This window comes from Chelmon rostratus, chromosome 11 (assembly GCF_017976325.1).
Source record: "Chelmon rostratus isolate fCheRos1 chromosome 11, fCheRos1.pri, whole genome shotgun sequence".
In the NCBI taxonomy this organism is placed as follows: Eukaryota; Metazoa; Chordata; class Actinopteri; order Chaetodontiformes; family Chaetodontidae; genus Chelmon; species Chelmon rostratus.
The window spans coordinates 4,105,495-4,120,463 of record NC_055668.1 but is presented as its reverse complement, the minus strand read 5'-3'; the positions used below and the strand labels follow the sequence as shown (position 1 = coordinate 4,120,463).

At 46.2% G+C, this 14,969-nt stretch overlaps 1 protein-coding gene across 2 annotated transcripts in view; it reads left to right on the top strand.

The window, feature by feature from the left end:
- Positions 1-1,419: 1,419 nt before the first annotated feature.
- The window catches only part of bcl11aa (BAF chromatin remodeling complex subunit BCL11A a), a 49,267-nt gene continuing 35,717 nt past the window's right edge, over positions 1,420-14,969 (top strand). The window contains exons 1-2 of one of the 2 annotated variants that reach the window (XM_041947617.1): positions 1,420-1,741; positions 5,749-6,198. In XM_041947617.1, the coding sequence (XP_041803551.1) occupies positions 1,687-1,741; positions 5,749-6,198 (505 nt within the window). In that variant the 5' untranslated portion in view covers positions 1,420-1,686. Of the gene's footprint in view, positions 1,742-5,745; positions 6,199-14,969 lie in introns of both variants that reach the window. The other variant, XM_041947616.1, reaches the window with a different exon arrangement.

Below are 14,969 nucleotides of genomic sequence, written 5' to 3'. Positions count from 1 at the left end.
ACTCCTACTGTATATCTCCAATGGTACGGATAAGGCGTATTAGGAAGAGCTAAACTTAAAATTTATGGCTCGAACACTCATATATTAATGACCCAAACCTCAAAAACAAATATGATTTTTTTATTGAAAACTTTTTTTTTTCAGGTTTGAAAAATTGGTTGATTCTTCAAAGGAGTTTGCTGTAAATGTTTTTGTCAAGGAAAAGCTTCAAGAACACATGTCTGACCCTTTTTGTCATGAGCGCAAGTTATCATAAATCTCAAAAAGTATGCACGACTGTGGGGGCTGGCTCGTGACCATAATAAATCATACTAAACATTTCGAAATACTTTTTTTTTAGGAAACTGTTTTTAGATGGTAAAAAAAAAAACAAAAAAACGAATGCAATATTGGAGGATTCATTCTTTGTTTCACGGGCCGGGAAGTGATGACCATGTGTAAGCAGAGCGGCACAGACCGCTGTGGGGATGATGCTCCTGCGCGTGGAGCCACCCGGGTTATACATGTCTGGCTTTCTGTTGGTGGTTCAACCTGTTCGTCCTGCTCGCTGCGGCCGGATAGTTTGCTGCGCTCCTTGCCATCTGAACACGTGCGTCTCTTTCTCTCGATCTGCGTAACGCAGCCTTTGTGTGCGCGCGCACGGACACATACACAAGCAGGCGTGCGTCCAGGTGAACTTATGGCCGGCACTGCGCGCTTCTCTCGGGCTGAAACAGTGGCCACCAAATGCGACAGACTTTGTTCTCTCTCTCACACACACTGACACACACACACACACACACACACACACACACACACACACACACACACACACACACACACTCCTGTCGTATATGCAGCAGTATTATATCCGCCCCCTCCAGTGAGCTCCTGTCCGCGGCTTCCCTTGCCCTGTTTTGCGTCCACCTCTCTCTCTCTCTCTCTCTCTCTGCATATTGCTTTCATTAGACATCTCTGCCTCTCTCTCTCTCTCTCTCCCTCTCACTCGCGCTCGCGCACACACACATAGACACATACACACACTCCTCCCTCCCTCAAAGTGCCTCTAGTCCGGCCCCCCTGATCTCTGTGTCCATTGGCTTCCACTGGGTCTTTTTCTCATGTCCAGCCCCCCCCCTCTCCTCCTCCTCTCCTCCGCCCCCCCCCCACCTCTCTCTTTCTCTCTGCCTCTAATGACCGTCCATTGGTGTTGTTATTGCGCGTCCCGTCTGTCCCTCCTCCCACTCCCACTCCCACTCGGGTGCCTCGGCCCTGCCCATGTTTTTGTATGTCGGGTGTCTGTCCATCGCCTGACGTTCAAGTTCGCCGGGAACGTCACGTCCGTGCACTTGAACTTGCACAGCTCGGGGGGGGTGGGGGGTTGAGGGGAGGGGTGGTGGGGGGAGGGGGGGGGGGGGCTTTTGCCATTTTTTCCATCTCTCTCCCCTTCTCTCTCTCTCCATCTACCTCTCTCTCACTCTCTCTCTCTTTTTTCTCTGCTCTCCTTTCTCAAAAAAGCCATGACGGCGATCCCGCGATCCATCTTCGCCTCCGCGCCATCTTTGTATTATTTCTAATTTATTTTATTTTTTTCTTGTGGATGTCAAAGGTGTTGGATGAAGATATTTTTTGCCCCACCGGAGTCTCCTCTCTAACCCCGGCTCTCCCCGATGTGATCCGCGCTGAACGCCGCCGCCTCCAGCCACCATGTCTCGCCGCAAGCAAGGCAAACCCCAGCACTTAAGCAAACGGGATTTTTCGCGTAAGTAGAGATGAAAAAAGAAAGAAAAAATCACTTCTGGCTCCCTTTCAATTCATTCAGCAAAGGGGGTGAAAAGGCAGCAAAACAGGAGCTTGTGGACACCAGACGCACCGCTCGGACCCGTGGTCAACTGGACTTAACAGCGTGGAGAAAAAGTGCGACACATCCGTGCGTAAAAGCCGCTCGGAGATCCCGAAAGCCCGAAAGAGAGAAAAAAGTTTTGTGTGTCGGTATACACCCGTTACTGCTTCTCTGTTGCATGGCGAGAATGTGCATTCATCGGCTGTGAAATGCACTCGCTGTGGCTCCGGTGCCCCCACGGTCGCTCCGGTCAGTGGAAACGCGCAGGGCTCCCGGTAGCAGAGCGCGTCCTCTCCGCGGAGCTTGGTGGAGAAATCAACCCCCCGGAATATCGCTGTCTGATAAACTCTGCGGGCAGGTTTCTCATCTGCTCTCTCTCGTTCTATTTTTGGATTATTTTCAGAAAAAAACTTGGAGGTGGATTTTTGGATCGAGGGGGGAAAAATCTCGTGTCCGACTGTTTACAACTGCCTCCCTCCACCAGCAGCTCGGCAGTAGAGACAACACAAATCGATTTATTTTTACACAGCTTCAAAAATCCTAATGCCTCTTATGTAAAGGCTGTTTATTGATGTTTAGCTTAGATGAGAAGCTTTCTTCCTAAAACAGACAGCAGAGCCGCTGCAGCCCAGAGTTAAAGGCAAGAAACACAGCAACAGGACAGCAGCATATCTGGTCCTATCGCTTTTGTTGTTTTTCTTGGAAAAGCAAATTTGGAGCAGTAAAAAAAGGGAAAAAAGGAAAAAAAAATCCAATTTAAGATTCTAAAGCTTCGTGCACAGTTAAGGTAAGACATAATCAGTTCATTGGTGTGTTGCAGCTGCAGCGTGTGAGGAAAAGCGACACGATTCCAACTATTTTTAGTTGAGTCGGCAGATTCCGTCTTTACGCACGGCGTTTATTTCATTGCCAAGGCTTTATTTTTTCCAGTTTAGGAGACGCACAGGTCTGATGTGTGACGAGAGAGCAGATAAGTGTGTTTAGAAACTGCGGGGCGATTAGCAAAGTGGCGCTTATCACCGCACCATGTGCCACACTGTCTGCCGCCTCGCAGCCTCTCAGCGGCGCTCCAAGAGTCCCGCAAGCACAAAAGAAGAAGATATTTGAGCATCTTTACGTTTAAGTGCTCGATTATGTTTCGGTATGTTGACTGGCTGTCGCCTGTGTTTGGTTTGGGGAGAGGGAGTGTGTGTGTGTGCGTGCGTGTGTGTGGCCCCGGCTGGGTGACAGCGCAGTCACCATGGCCATGTGCCGTCGCTAGGAGGCAGAGCGCGATCAGAAAATCCAGCGCTGAACTTGAACCTGATCAGTTTCACCGCCACCCCTATCTACACGGGCTACTATTTGGCGATCTCTTTAGAATAAAGGGAAGGTATACAAGACATGGGAGGGAGGGGGGAGGAAGCAGAGGAGGGAGGGAGCGAGGAGGAACCCCCCCATATCCAAATCTACAATTCCTCTTCATCACCTCAAACCCTCCTTTTCTCCTTGTATCTCATTTTTTTGTGCATCACAGTTTTACATAGATGCAAGCTGCAATCAGCATATGCAGCTCCACTGTAATATGCCTGCAGACCTCGCCTTTTACCCCCCAAACCTCACACACCACACACACACAGTTCATTTTTCATACAGATTCACATTTCTTCCTAATGGAGCTTTCAAGCAACCATCCATCCCTGATTATTTCTCCTTTTCAGCGCCTGCTTTCTCACCTCCAGTATTCTGTATTTTCATCAGATTGTTCAGCATGTGCTGCAGTTCCAGTGTTTGCTTCTTCACGGCATGATCAGGGTGAATTTAAGCAGCAAAGCTGAGAAACACTCGTCAGTGTTTTTCACTGTTACAACTCTAAATGTTCTCCTCCAGATAAAACAGCATTATCAGAAGTTTTCCTATTTTGCCAAGATGGAAATATATTTCAGGTGATTTATTTGGGGCAGAGTCAGCCTTCCCACAGTCAAGTTTTCTAGTTGGAACAGTTTTATAGATTTATCAGACAGGTGGAACTTTTTGCTTCCAGCTTCATAAAATGATTTCTAGATGAGAGTACATTCGTACCTTTATTATTATTTTTGTGTGTTATTTTCCTGCTTCAGGAAATGCGATTGTGTTGTTTTGCATGTTTTGATAAATTATTATGGTGTATCTCTGCTCTTCTGCTGTGTATTTCACCCAGTTGCACTGCCTTAAAAATAGATTCAAATCAGTCATTTATGCTTGTTTCATTTTTATTGAAATCGAGCTCTGTGCACTGAGACCTGCTTTCTATTGGAAAAAAAAAAATCTTTTAGGTGTCTCAATCTCCGTCCACATGCTCCATTAAATCAAACAAAATGTTTTTTTCTAACCCCGGATATCCACTCTCGAGTTCATCTTAAGAGGTGAGGGGCTTATGCAGCTTTCATTACATTCTTTTTTTTGTTGCTTTATCCCGTGAATTTAATGCCCCCCCCCGGGAGCTGTTGTGTAACTTGTGGCGTTGTGCTGACCTGAAGTTAAATCAAAGAGGAGAAGGGTGGGGAGGAGGAAGAGGAGAAGAAGGAGGGGGGGTGTTGATAGGGTGGAGGGGGTAGTGGTAGTGCTGTTGGTGCAAGCCGGGAATTTATCATGTTATCTCCATGTCCCAGTTTGCGCACAGATGTCGCGCAGGATTGCAGCGTTCAAATGATATTTCCTTGAGGGGATGTAGTCCAAATTCAGACCCTATCCCTCTCTGTCTCTCTCTCACACACACACACACTTGTGCATTCCCACACACACACTCTCTTACACATGCATGCACAGGAACCCTATCCTTTTTATCAGACAAAATCTGTACCAATCACCCAGACAGTGAAAATTAAAATCTATTTTTTGACTCTCAGTGGTTTTAAGTTCATTAAAATGTGAAATTGGCGGCTGAGTAAAGAAGGTCAACATGCATTAGGCGGCTAGCACAGAGTCAGACTCTTCACCTTGGACTGGAAGATTTTCTTTAAAAGAGGGCCAGTGAATTATGTTCTCCCGTTTCGCTTCTCTAATTCAGCGGGCCGCTCTGTTCACACTCCTCTCCCTCCACTGCAGGACGGTCTGAGCCTGACAAAAGGCTTCTTAAAAAAGTAGTCAGGAGTTAATCCGGCCTCGGAGGGGTGAGGAATCGGGTTGAACGGCTCATTTTGGGGTGATTTCCTGCTGTACAAGCGGCTGGTATCTAAGAACTATAAGTCCGGCACATGTAATCGAGGCCGAGGGAAGAGTTTTCCGTCTCCCTGACACACACTCCCTGTGCCGCCTGCCTTCCCTCTCCTTTCCCCGGCACATATGTTGGACATGTTTGTGACAGCTTTCCCTTCTGCTGATTACAGGATCAAAACCTGTACAAACAAGGTTAGGCAAGTCAAACTCATCCACATATTTAGTTTTCTGGTGAATGCTGTGTTTAAGCATCATTTTCGAAGCGTCCCCTGTCATTGGCTATGAAATTGTTATCTTTGAGGAATCTGATTTGAGCTTTGCAGCTATTCGGGATATTCTTTCCCACCATTTACTCTTATGATGTGTGATCCAGATCAGCTTGCATTGTAATCATTTTTCCTGCATTACATGCATTTCTATCATTACAAGGCACATTTTCTCACCCCGTTATTGTGTACACCACATGTCAGGCTTGTGTTTAGCTTTGACTCTTTAACTCTCATCCTCTATGTGACAGAATGAGAAAGGTTGTGTGTGCACTCTTCTCTTGTCATCTATCCCCACAAATAGTTCCATCAATAGGTTTCAATTACAGAAGAGAAAAGAAAAATATAAACGTATGGCTGTTGCTGTTTTTTGTCACCTTCTAATTTCCTCTTTTTTTTTTGCTCACTCTTCCTCTTTCCTCCCACCCCCCTCTTCTTTTCCCTCTTCCTCTGTGCTTGTTCCCCCCTCTGCCTCGCCAGCAGCCGAGCCCCTCTCCACGGCCATCGTCTCGTCAGAGGAGCTGTCGGAGCGCTGCTCGGAGCACTCGGAGGAGAGTGGAAGCCTCAACGGGCACCACCCGGGCTCAACCGTGGGCCGGCTGTCCCGGCTGGGTCACGATGCTCACCCCTCTCTGGAGCAGGACCTGCTGACCTGTGGCCAGTGCCAGGCCACCTTTCCCCTGGCGGACATCCTGCTCTTCATTGAGCACAAGAGAAAGCGATGCCACGGGCCGCCCTGCCTGGCCGTGGGCCGGGGACTGGACAAGCCCCCCTCGCCCTCCCCGGGCCTGGCCCTCACCCCGTCGCCTGCACTGGGCCCCCTGCGCAGCCGGAGGCCCGTGGAAGTGGGCGTCCAGGCGACCCTGGCGGACGAGGACGATGACCGCTTCTTATCTCCCCGGGGGATTTGCCCCAAACAGGAGCCCCTCCCAGGTAACCATACCCGCTCCCACACCAGCCAACATACACCGGATTTGACCACAGTTACAGCAGTGCTCACACTGAGAGAGGCAGCAGCTTGCTGAGGCAGTGGCTGCCAGATTGTCTTTGCAGAGGATGTGATCCTTGTATAATGGCTTTTGTGTGAATAAGGAGGTAGAATCTCGCAGAATATTAAAAATAGACAATAAGCAGTTCTCTTTCCTCTCAACATTTTCTGAAATGTTATTCATCAAGGGATAAATGAACTCTGCCAGCTTGTGAGCAGCTTTCCGTGTTCATATTCTACTTTTCTAATTGGCATGTTGTCATTTTGGGTGTGTGCATTGCCCTAGATGGGGTTATTTTTGTGTGTGTGTGTTTTATGCAATGCCAGATCTTGTTTTTAAATCGTCGACACAATGTGTGTGTGTGTGTGTGTGTGTGTGTGTGTGTTGCAGTACCACAAGCCAGCACAGTCTAGAGTCTAGTCTACATGTTGCAGATGATCTCGATCCAAACCTTGTGTGGGCTGTAGTCGTCTGAGCACAAGGTTTTTAGGGGGAAACACACATGCCAATCCTTGCTAAGGCAAGAAATCTGATTGGCTGAGACTTGTTTGAGGGGGGGCTTAACTGTTGTCAGACAAACAACAACAGAGGGACGTCACAGGTGGGGAGGAAGCCCGAGAGAATACGCCTCTGTTCTCTTTTGCAGCTGACACAAAAGCACACACGCTGGTTTGATTTAGGATGGCTTTCTCCTACTGTGTGTGTGTGTGTGTATGTGTGTGTCTGAATAGTCTTCTGTCTTACAGACTAGTGTAAAGGGCAGTGTGTATGTTCATGTGTGTGAGAGACTGTGTAAGACAATGGAACAGATCTTATCGTCAACCTAAGTCTGACCAATTATCCTTCCACTGATCCACTGAATTCAGTGCAGAACGTGTGTGTGTCAGTGTGTGTGTGTGCGTGTCTGTGTGTGTGTGTTTTCCCAGTATACCCAGTTTGGCCATGGTGACCAAATCCCACAGGCCAGTGGCAAAGAGACATGTGCGACCTTGAGTTTGTGTTACCACTGGTCAATGAGTGAGTGTACTTGTGAGACCACGGTGTGTGTGTGTGTGTGTGTATGTCCGTGTTTGTGTGTGTGTGTATGCAAATGGAGGACCAGTGGCTGAACTGTATGCGGGGAAAACTGTGTGTTTGTGTGTGACTTTCAGTCTGGGGAGTAACTGCAGCCTCTTTCAGGGATTGGGTGTGCGGAATGTGTGTTCTTGCATAACGTGTGTATGTGCGTGTGTGTGTGTGCGTGTGTGTGTGTGTGTGTGTGCGCCTCTCTCTCATGTGGCCCTAGCAGATGTGTCCTGCTCTCGGTGTGGTTTCCCCCTTTCCACTGCCACATCTCAAACGCAGCCCGGCTCTCCATCTCTTTCATTCGTTTCCTTCTCTGAGTTTACCTCCATACCAAACTTCATAGGTAAAACGCACAATTTTCCTCCAGTTTTATCTCCCCCCTTCCCTTCTATCTCCATTCCCAGAACAAGAATCAAATGAGAGGCGAGCGGAGAGTGGGAAAAGCCAGTTTTAGTTTTGCTCTTAGAGGGAAAGTCGTTTATTTAAAGCGTCTTAACACCACTAATTATTTGTTGCAGCGCCATTTTTTATCTTCCTCGTGCATTTTAATTAGCAGTAGTTTTTAGTGGCGGGCTGCCTGTACTAAATTAGCCGTTGCAGAGAGACAGAGAGGGAGAGGAAAAAGGGGGTGAATTTGAAATAGAGCGGCGGAAACACACTAGCAAAATACACACTTTATCACTTTGCTCTTTGAATGCAGCACAGGAATCCTAAATGTTGCAGTTTGTTTGCCATGTTTTTGAGGAAACAAACACAATAAGCTGTTTAAGGCACTGCTTGTTGTTCTTGTAATTGAGCTCAGTTCTCACAATTTTTGCAGCCACAGGAAGTGGAGATGAGGAAAATTGTCAGCAAAGATGCGTTTGACCTTTGACCTCTGGTCTTCGCCGGCTAGAGACACATCTATCTACTGTATGTCAGCTGTAAGGATTTTTTTTTTTTGCCAAAGCTGCTTGTGTTTCTACAGTGACTATACGTTTCAACACCCACTCCCACACACACACACGCGCACTCTCACAGACACTCACCAGCTAAACTGGGTTATTAGAGCGATTTACATCATAATACAGGCGTCTGGTTGCTTCAATAGCGTTGTGTGTGGGAACGTCTTGGTAGGAACAGCTGTACACTCAGACAGGAGAAGAAAACAGGACAGCAGCGTTATATATCTTGTCTGATGTTGACGTCAAGCTGAACAGCAGACAGACCGAGCGTTATTAAACGTGTGGAATTTTAAATCGAGAAGAAGAACGCGGCTTTGAAAAAGATCCATCTGCAACAAGGCATTCGTCATTTCATTTACATCCATCCTCCTTAATCGACGCTTTTCTTGGACCTTCTCTCAGCCGCTGGACACACACCAGTACAAACACCACCTCACACGCTGAATTAACGCAACACATCCATTCTGATAGCTGATAATTAAAGCCAGTATTTTCCTCCCCCGACCCCAGCTTTCATCCTAATTGACCCCAAACTGTCACGGTGAAGTAAATATGTGAAAGGCAGGAAAAAAAAAAAAAAAAAAAAATCTGGTGGAATTTCAGCCGCAATGATAGCCGTCCAAAAGCATTCCTAATGACAAAAAAAGGAGGCGAGGGAGGAATGCGTGTGTGTTTCTTATTTGTAAATGCTGGCTTGGTGTGCCACTGTGTCTCGTAGGTTTTTCTTACAGTATATGAAGCCTCTGCTCAGCCAGCAAGGCATCAAAAACACCAAAAATAACAAGAAACGAATTACACATGCAGAAAAGGCATAATTTCATACCACAAAGACTGAACATATGCCAATTCAATGCAGGTGATCACCCTCGGTATTCTAAATTCAACACGCTCGGCTATATGACTTAATCTGTGGCCATTTACATGAAAATATGATCCACCGTTTTCAATTTAGCGCCTTGTCTTTTGGGGGATTTACTGCTCTAATGAGAATTACATTTTGTTTTGGCTTCTTTGAATATTTTTCATCTTATGTTGCAGGACTTCAGACGCCCTTTGCTTTGTCTCTGCATGTGTAGCCTGTTTTTCTGCATGCATCAGCCCATACAATGCGATGGCTGTATGGCCGCGTGTTGGAAAATGTGGATCTGCGTCTATGGTCAGAGTGCTACAGAGCTCCTCTGGCTGCTGCGAGGCTCAGAGGAACACAAAGCGTCGGACTTGTGCCGGAACGCTGCTATTTACATATCAAACAGCTCCGGCTGAGACATTACCTGTGTGTGTGTGTGCGAGAGAGAGAGCACTGTACAGGCAAAATGCCGATCAGTGATGCAAAAAGGCAGCACACCCGCCCACCCACACCACACACAGACTCACACACACATGGCTAGTGTTTTCTCTCTTGCCCATTTATTCTATTAATCCCTGACTGAGATGAAAATTCTGATTATAATCCCTGAGGCGCCCCTCATTCAGAAACAGCATCGCTAATGTCTCAAAAGAGAGGGGCTTGCTTGTGTGTGTCTGTGTGTGTGTACACTGGTGTGTGTGAATGGACAAGTCTCGCGCTCTTTTTTTTTCTTTTAACTAAAAGTGGTTCTGATTGAAAAAAAAAATCTTGGCTTGAAAATTGAAATTTAGAATTAATTCTTTGTAGATTATTTCGACAGTAAATACAATTTCTGCTGTCCAGTTTGCCAAGTGATTTCTCATAATTAGCATCAAGAATTTAATCCTTTCCTCTGTGGGAAATCACTCATAATATGTGTGCTAATGAGCTGAAATTGATATGTGGCCAGTACAAAGCATTATTCATCATATTGACCACTGATTTTATTGAGCAATATTGACTGATAACTGTATTATTCTAGTAATATTAGCTCATTAACAAAGATATCAATACTTGTACATGATCACAAATCCCCAAATTTCTAGAGACTGATTTATCAGACACTGATATTTTTCGCCCCCAAAAAATCCGGTTTTCAGTCCATCATTACGGGTGAGCCCATTGAAGAGTCATCCTGGCTTGAAGCCTCGAAACATGAATATTGTTAGTCTATGATCTAGTGATTAGCAATTAGCTTATCATCACTGGCTAATGCTACCCACCTCAATACACATTAGTGCGTTTTTAACACCCATTCATTGTCTGGCTCCGTGTCAGATCTCTCTGTATCTCATGTCTATTCTCTCCCTCCTCTTCTTTTTTTTTTTTTCATTTTCTCTTTTGGCTCATGCGTCCGTCTCTCTCCCTGCAACATTAGCAGTCAATGCAAATCCAGGACAGCCAATTGATACTGAATCAATTACAGTACGTTTGGTGTGTGTGTGTCTCTTGCTGTAGCACGTCCCGGCAAGCCTACAAAGAGATTTCACACACTGGCTGCCATTACTAATCTATTGTAGCTCCCCCTTTCTTTCTCAACATAAGATTTTATTTAGTGGACTCAAGTGCAGCATTTGAACTCCTGCGTTTCTCTCCCAGTGCAGCGAGAATCAGGCATTTTGAATGAGCTTACTGAATGTAAACATGCTCGTGTGTGCAGAAAACGTCAGTGGCGGGCTAACATATACTGCAGGCCGCTGGAATGACAGGAAAAGCTAATAATCTGCCACCGAGGCCAACAGGCTGTATTGTGCTTTATATTCAGCACTCACACACACAAAAAACCCTCCATAAACTGCATATTGACTGATCTGCTGATTATTGTCTTGCTGTAAATGTGTGGGCGTGTGTTTGCACAGCGTGTCTGCAATCCAGACGGAACCAAAAAACTTGGAATTCAATGCTGACAAATTTTGGATGCAGCGATAAAACAAGGAAAAGAAAAAAAAAAGTGCTCAGTGTTGCTCAAAATAGAAAATGAAGGGCTTCACGTGAAATTTGAAGTTTCTTTTCTCTCGCCTGCGCTGGGGAAGTCCAGACCTGTGGGCCTGTTGATTTGTCGTTTATCCTGTTTGGTAATGCTTACAAGCACAGACACACAAACACACACACACACCCATATTCTGTTACATAATATAGTATTAGAGCAGCAGCACTGAATGGCTGAACTAGTCTGCTTTAGTCCTGGCTCTTTATTTAAAGGGGCACTCCAGCAATTTAATATTGCACTTACCAATAACACCGGCAGACTCATGGGAGACGAGAGATTAAGAGAGATTAGAAAGAGAATGGTCGAATTTGCAGCACCAGAAGCTGAGACATCCTAACGTTCAGTCCAGAGTGTGGGTCAAGCTCCAAAAACGCTACATCCTACATTTCCCATAATGCAGCTAATACTTATTTTTAAACCCGTCCCTGCCCAGTAAACACCTACGTCTTTCAAACTGTACAGCTGCAGTTTGCAGCGCAGGCCCCCATCAAATTTGTGGTCTGCACGCCCCTGCTGAGATAACCGTAATGATGTCACAGTGACATCATCAGGGTGTATTTTCTCAGGCTTTCCAAAGACAGAGAGGAAATTATTCCACTGTTTTCTCAGGCTGAGTAGTCCTGACCGAGACCAGCACGCTGAGCCTCCTGCGTAGAATCTGTGGAGTTCCCCTTTAAATGACTCAGGCTTAACCGAGAATCTGCCAGAGTGCCTTAGAGCAAGACAGTGGACCCCTGCTAGGTCCAGGTCTGCTGCTCTGAATGTGAACTTTGACCCCTGTGAGTGAGGACGAGTAGGTGATCAGGAGGCTCTCACATCACTATTTAAATAGTGATGCTGCACAGGCCAGTTGTTTTTACCAGCAGTTCGTTGTTTTCCAGTGCAAATTATATTCATCACTGCAGCAACAACATGCAAACTGCTCTTATTTAACGGTGCGACACTCTGCAACAGTAGCTGGCGCCTGTTCCTCAGGAAGCGATGCATTTTACATGTGCGGTGGGTTTGGAATAAATAGAAGAAGAGCAGGGCATGATCACCGCCACCGCAGCTCAACAGACAACAACAACATCAACATCAAAGGGCAGGGACACACACAAAAAAAAAAAAATCCAAGAGAAATACGTCACGTTGCCCACACGCTTTGAGTGACAGCTGATCCCTGGGAAACGCGGCGCAGACACACCGCAGCGGCGGTGGCCGAAGATGGAGACAGATGTGCAGAAAACAAAAGGTCTCCCGCATCACGGTGGTCGGCAAAGCATGCTGAAACTGCGACAACAATAAGACATTAAAGAGGCCAGTGTTGTTTCCCAGTTTGCGGGATTTGCAGCAGTGACAGCGCGTCGGTGACGTGCGTGACGTCATGCGGGCTACTGTACGCGCCCTGTGATGGAGGACTGTTTATTGATCCGGCTCGCTGTGTTTATGCGAGCGATCCGACAGCCACGCTGCAGCTACTCCTTCGCGGCGAGAGGGAAAGCTGCTGTTTTTGGCTCTCTCGCTTCTCTCTCTCTCTCTCTCTCTGTGTTTATTCGTGCGCTCTCGCGGACGCGCTCACAAAAAGACGCGCGCGCTCGGTCTGCTCAGGGGGTGCGCATGTAACTCAGCTCTCTTATTATGTTGAAGGCAGTTGAAGGCCTGTTCATAAAACTGTTTATACACTACAAAGCTTATTTATATAGGCCACTGGATTACAGACTGCCTCTACACACATACCACACACTCACACACGCGCACACACTTTCACATCTCACACGCGAGATACGTGTTCCTGTGTCAGTGCTTCTCTTTGTATGTACCTGTTAATACTCATGCAGCATGCCTACATGTGTGTGAGTGTTTCAGTGTGGCACGAGTAAACATGAAAGTGTGTGTGTGTGTGTGTGTGAGAGAGAGAGAGAGAGAGAGCTGGCAGTGTGAATGCAGGACATCCCCTGGTGAAGTGTGCCAGGGCTGAGCTGGCAGTGTGTGTGTGGCCAGTATGTGTGTGTGCGTGCATGTGTGTGGAAGGGCCTGGCTCCTCGCTCCGGTTTCATGTTCCCCATTTGGCTGAACTACAACTACAACTGCAGAAGGGCAGCACACACACACACACACTGTAAGTGTGTGTTGATACTGTAAGTAGAGCACATATAGCGTATGCACAGCTCCACATGAGTGGGTCTAATCTTTTATTCTGGCATTGTGAGTGTCAGCCTTTTTCTTTCTCTCACTCCCACCACCTTCTCCACTTTACCTCCATCTTCTCTGCAAATGAAAAGCGTGTTTAGCGTCGAACGGCGTGCTCCTCGAAGCTGGATAACACGTGTAATTCCTGTGATCCCGGGCAGCTCACTCGATATTTATTTCAACGCGAACAGCTCGCTGCAAACCTGCAGGACGAGACAACTGAGGCCCCGGATGGAGTTTGCTCTCCTGGAGGAAACTATTTCAGAACGCACGAGGGGCCAAAAACAAGCTAAATCATGTATAGCGATGATGTCATGGATAGTAAAGCTACTATTAGCATTATTTATATTATAGCAGGAACATTTCCTGTAATACTTGAAAATACACATAAATCAAAACTCTGCTCTGAAAGGAATCAGATAAAAAACACAAACACCAGCAATTGTCATGTTAAACCCCAAACCCCGTAATTACACTTGTTCCGTCCTCAGATGTCGAGGAATACACCATTTAATAACGCTTAAAAAAATCATACGCATAAACACGCACACACACACACACACACACACACAACATATAAGGAACTCCCCCATCGCCACCAGCAGCAGCAGCACTGACTTTTCCCGATAATTTGCGGAGGCTCATTTGAATTTTAAGCGCTACTTTAATCTTCAAAGCTCAAATAGCTTTATGAATATGCATGCAGTGGGCAGACTTTAGTTCATTACCTAGTTGTAAATTCTAATGACCATTAGGTCCTCACAGTAATTGCCAATTGTTTTGCATTTTTGATTGGCCTATTACCATGCGCATTCGCGGCGCACATCAGCTACGCTTGTCAGAGCCGACATGTCAAGGGGTGTTTGTGTGTGCGTGTGTTTTCATGCTTGCGTGTGTGTTTTCTCATTTGTGCCTTGGGTGAGAGATGTGTGTGTGTGTGTGTGAGCTGGGTGTGTTTTTTAGGCTAATATAAATGAAAGTTGCATTTTTTTTTAATTGTGCGAAGATTGAGAGCCGCGCCAGAGATTGGACATATTTAATTTACATGATGTCTCGTCTGTTCCCTCATTACACTGCTTGTCTCACACAAACACACACGTTCAAACACACACACACACACACACACACAAACACACACCCAAGATATACCCAATGCAAACCATCTGGCTCTCTCCTGTACGTGTCCATCTTGACATGGTAAAATGATTTCTCAATGCCCATCTCTCTCTCTCACTCTGTCAGCCTATTCATTTTTAGCGTCACCCCCCCTTTCTGTTTCTCCTTGAACAAACAGATGTCAGATACTTCTCTTTTCTCTCTCCTCGGCCCTCCCCGGCTCTATCTCGGGCTGCCATTTTGGAGACAGTGATTCGTCTTCCTGAGTGAGTTTCTCTCTAAACATGGATGAAAACTTGTGAAAAAAAAGAGAAAGAGAAAGAATTCCATTGTTCTGTCCTGAGCAGAAAAATGCAGCTCTGTGTGTGTGTGTGTGTCATGCAGTGGTGCACACACACACAAGAAAATAGGCACCTGTGCATAAACACTCACTTATGGACACACACCTTATGCTTCCTTTGTACTGGAAAAGACGCCTGTTCTGAAAGTGTCTTTTGTTAGAGGAAGACAAAAGAAGAAAAAATCAATAATATAAGTCAATT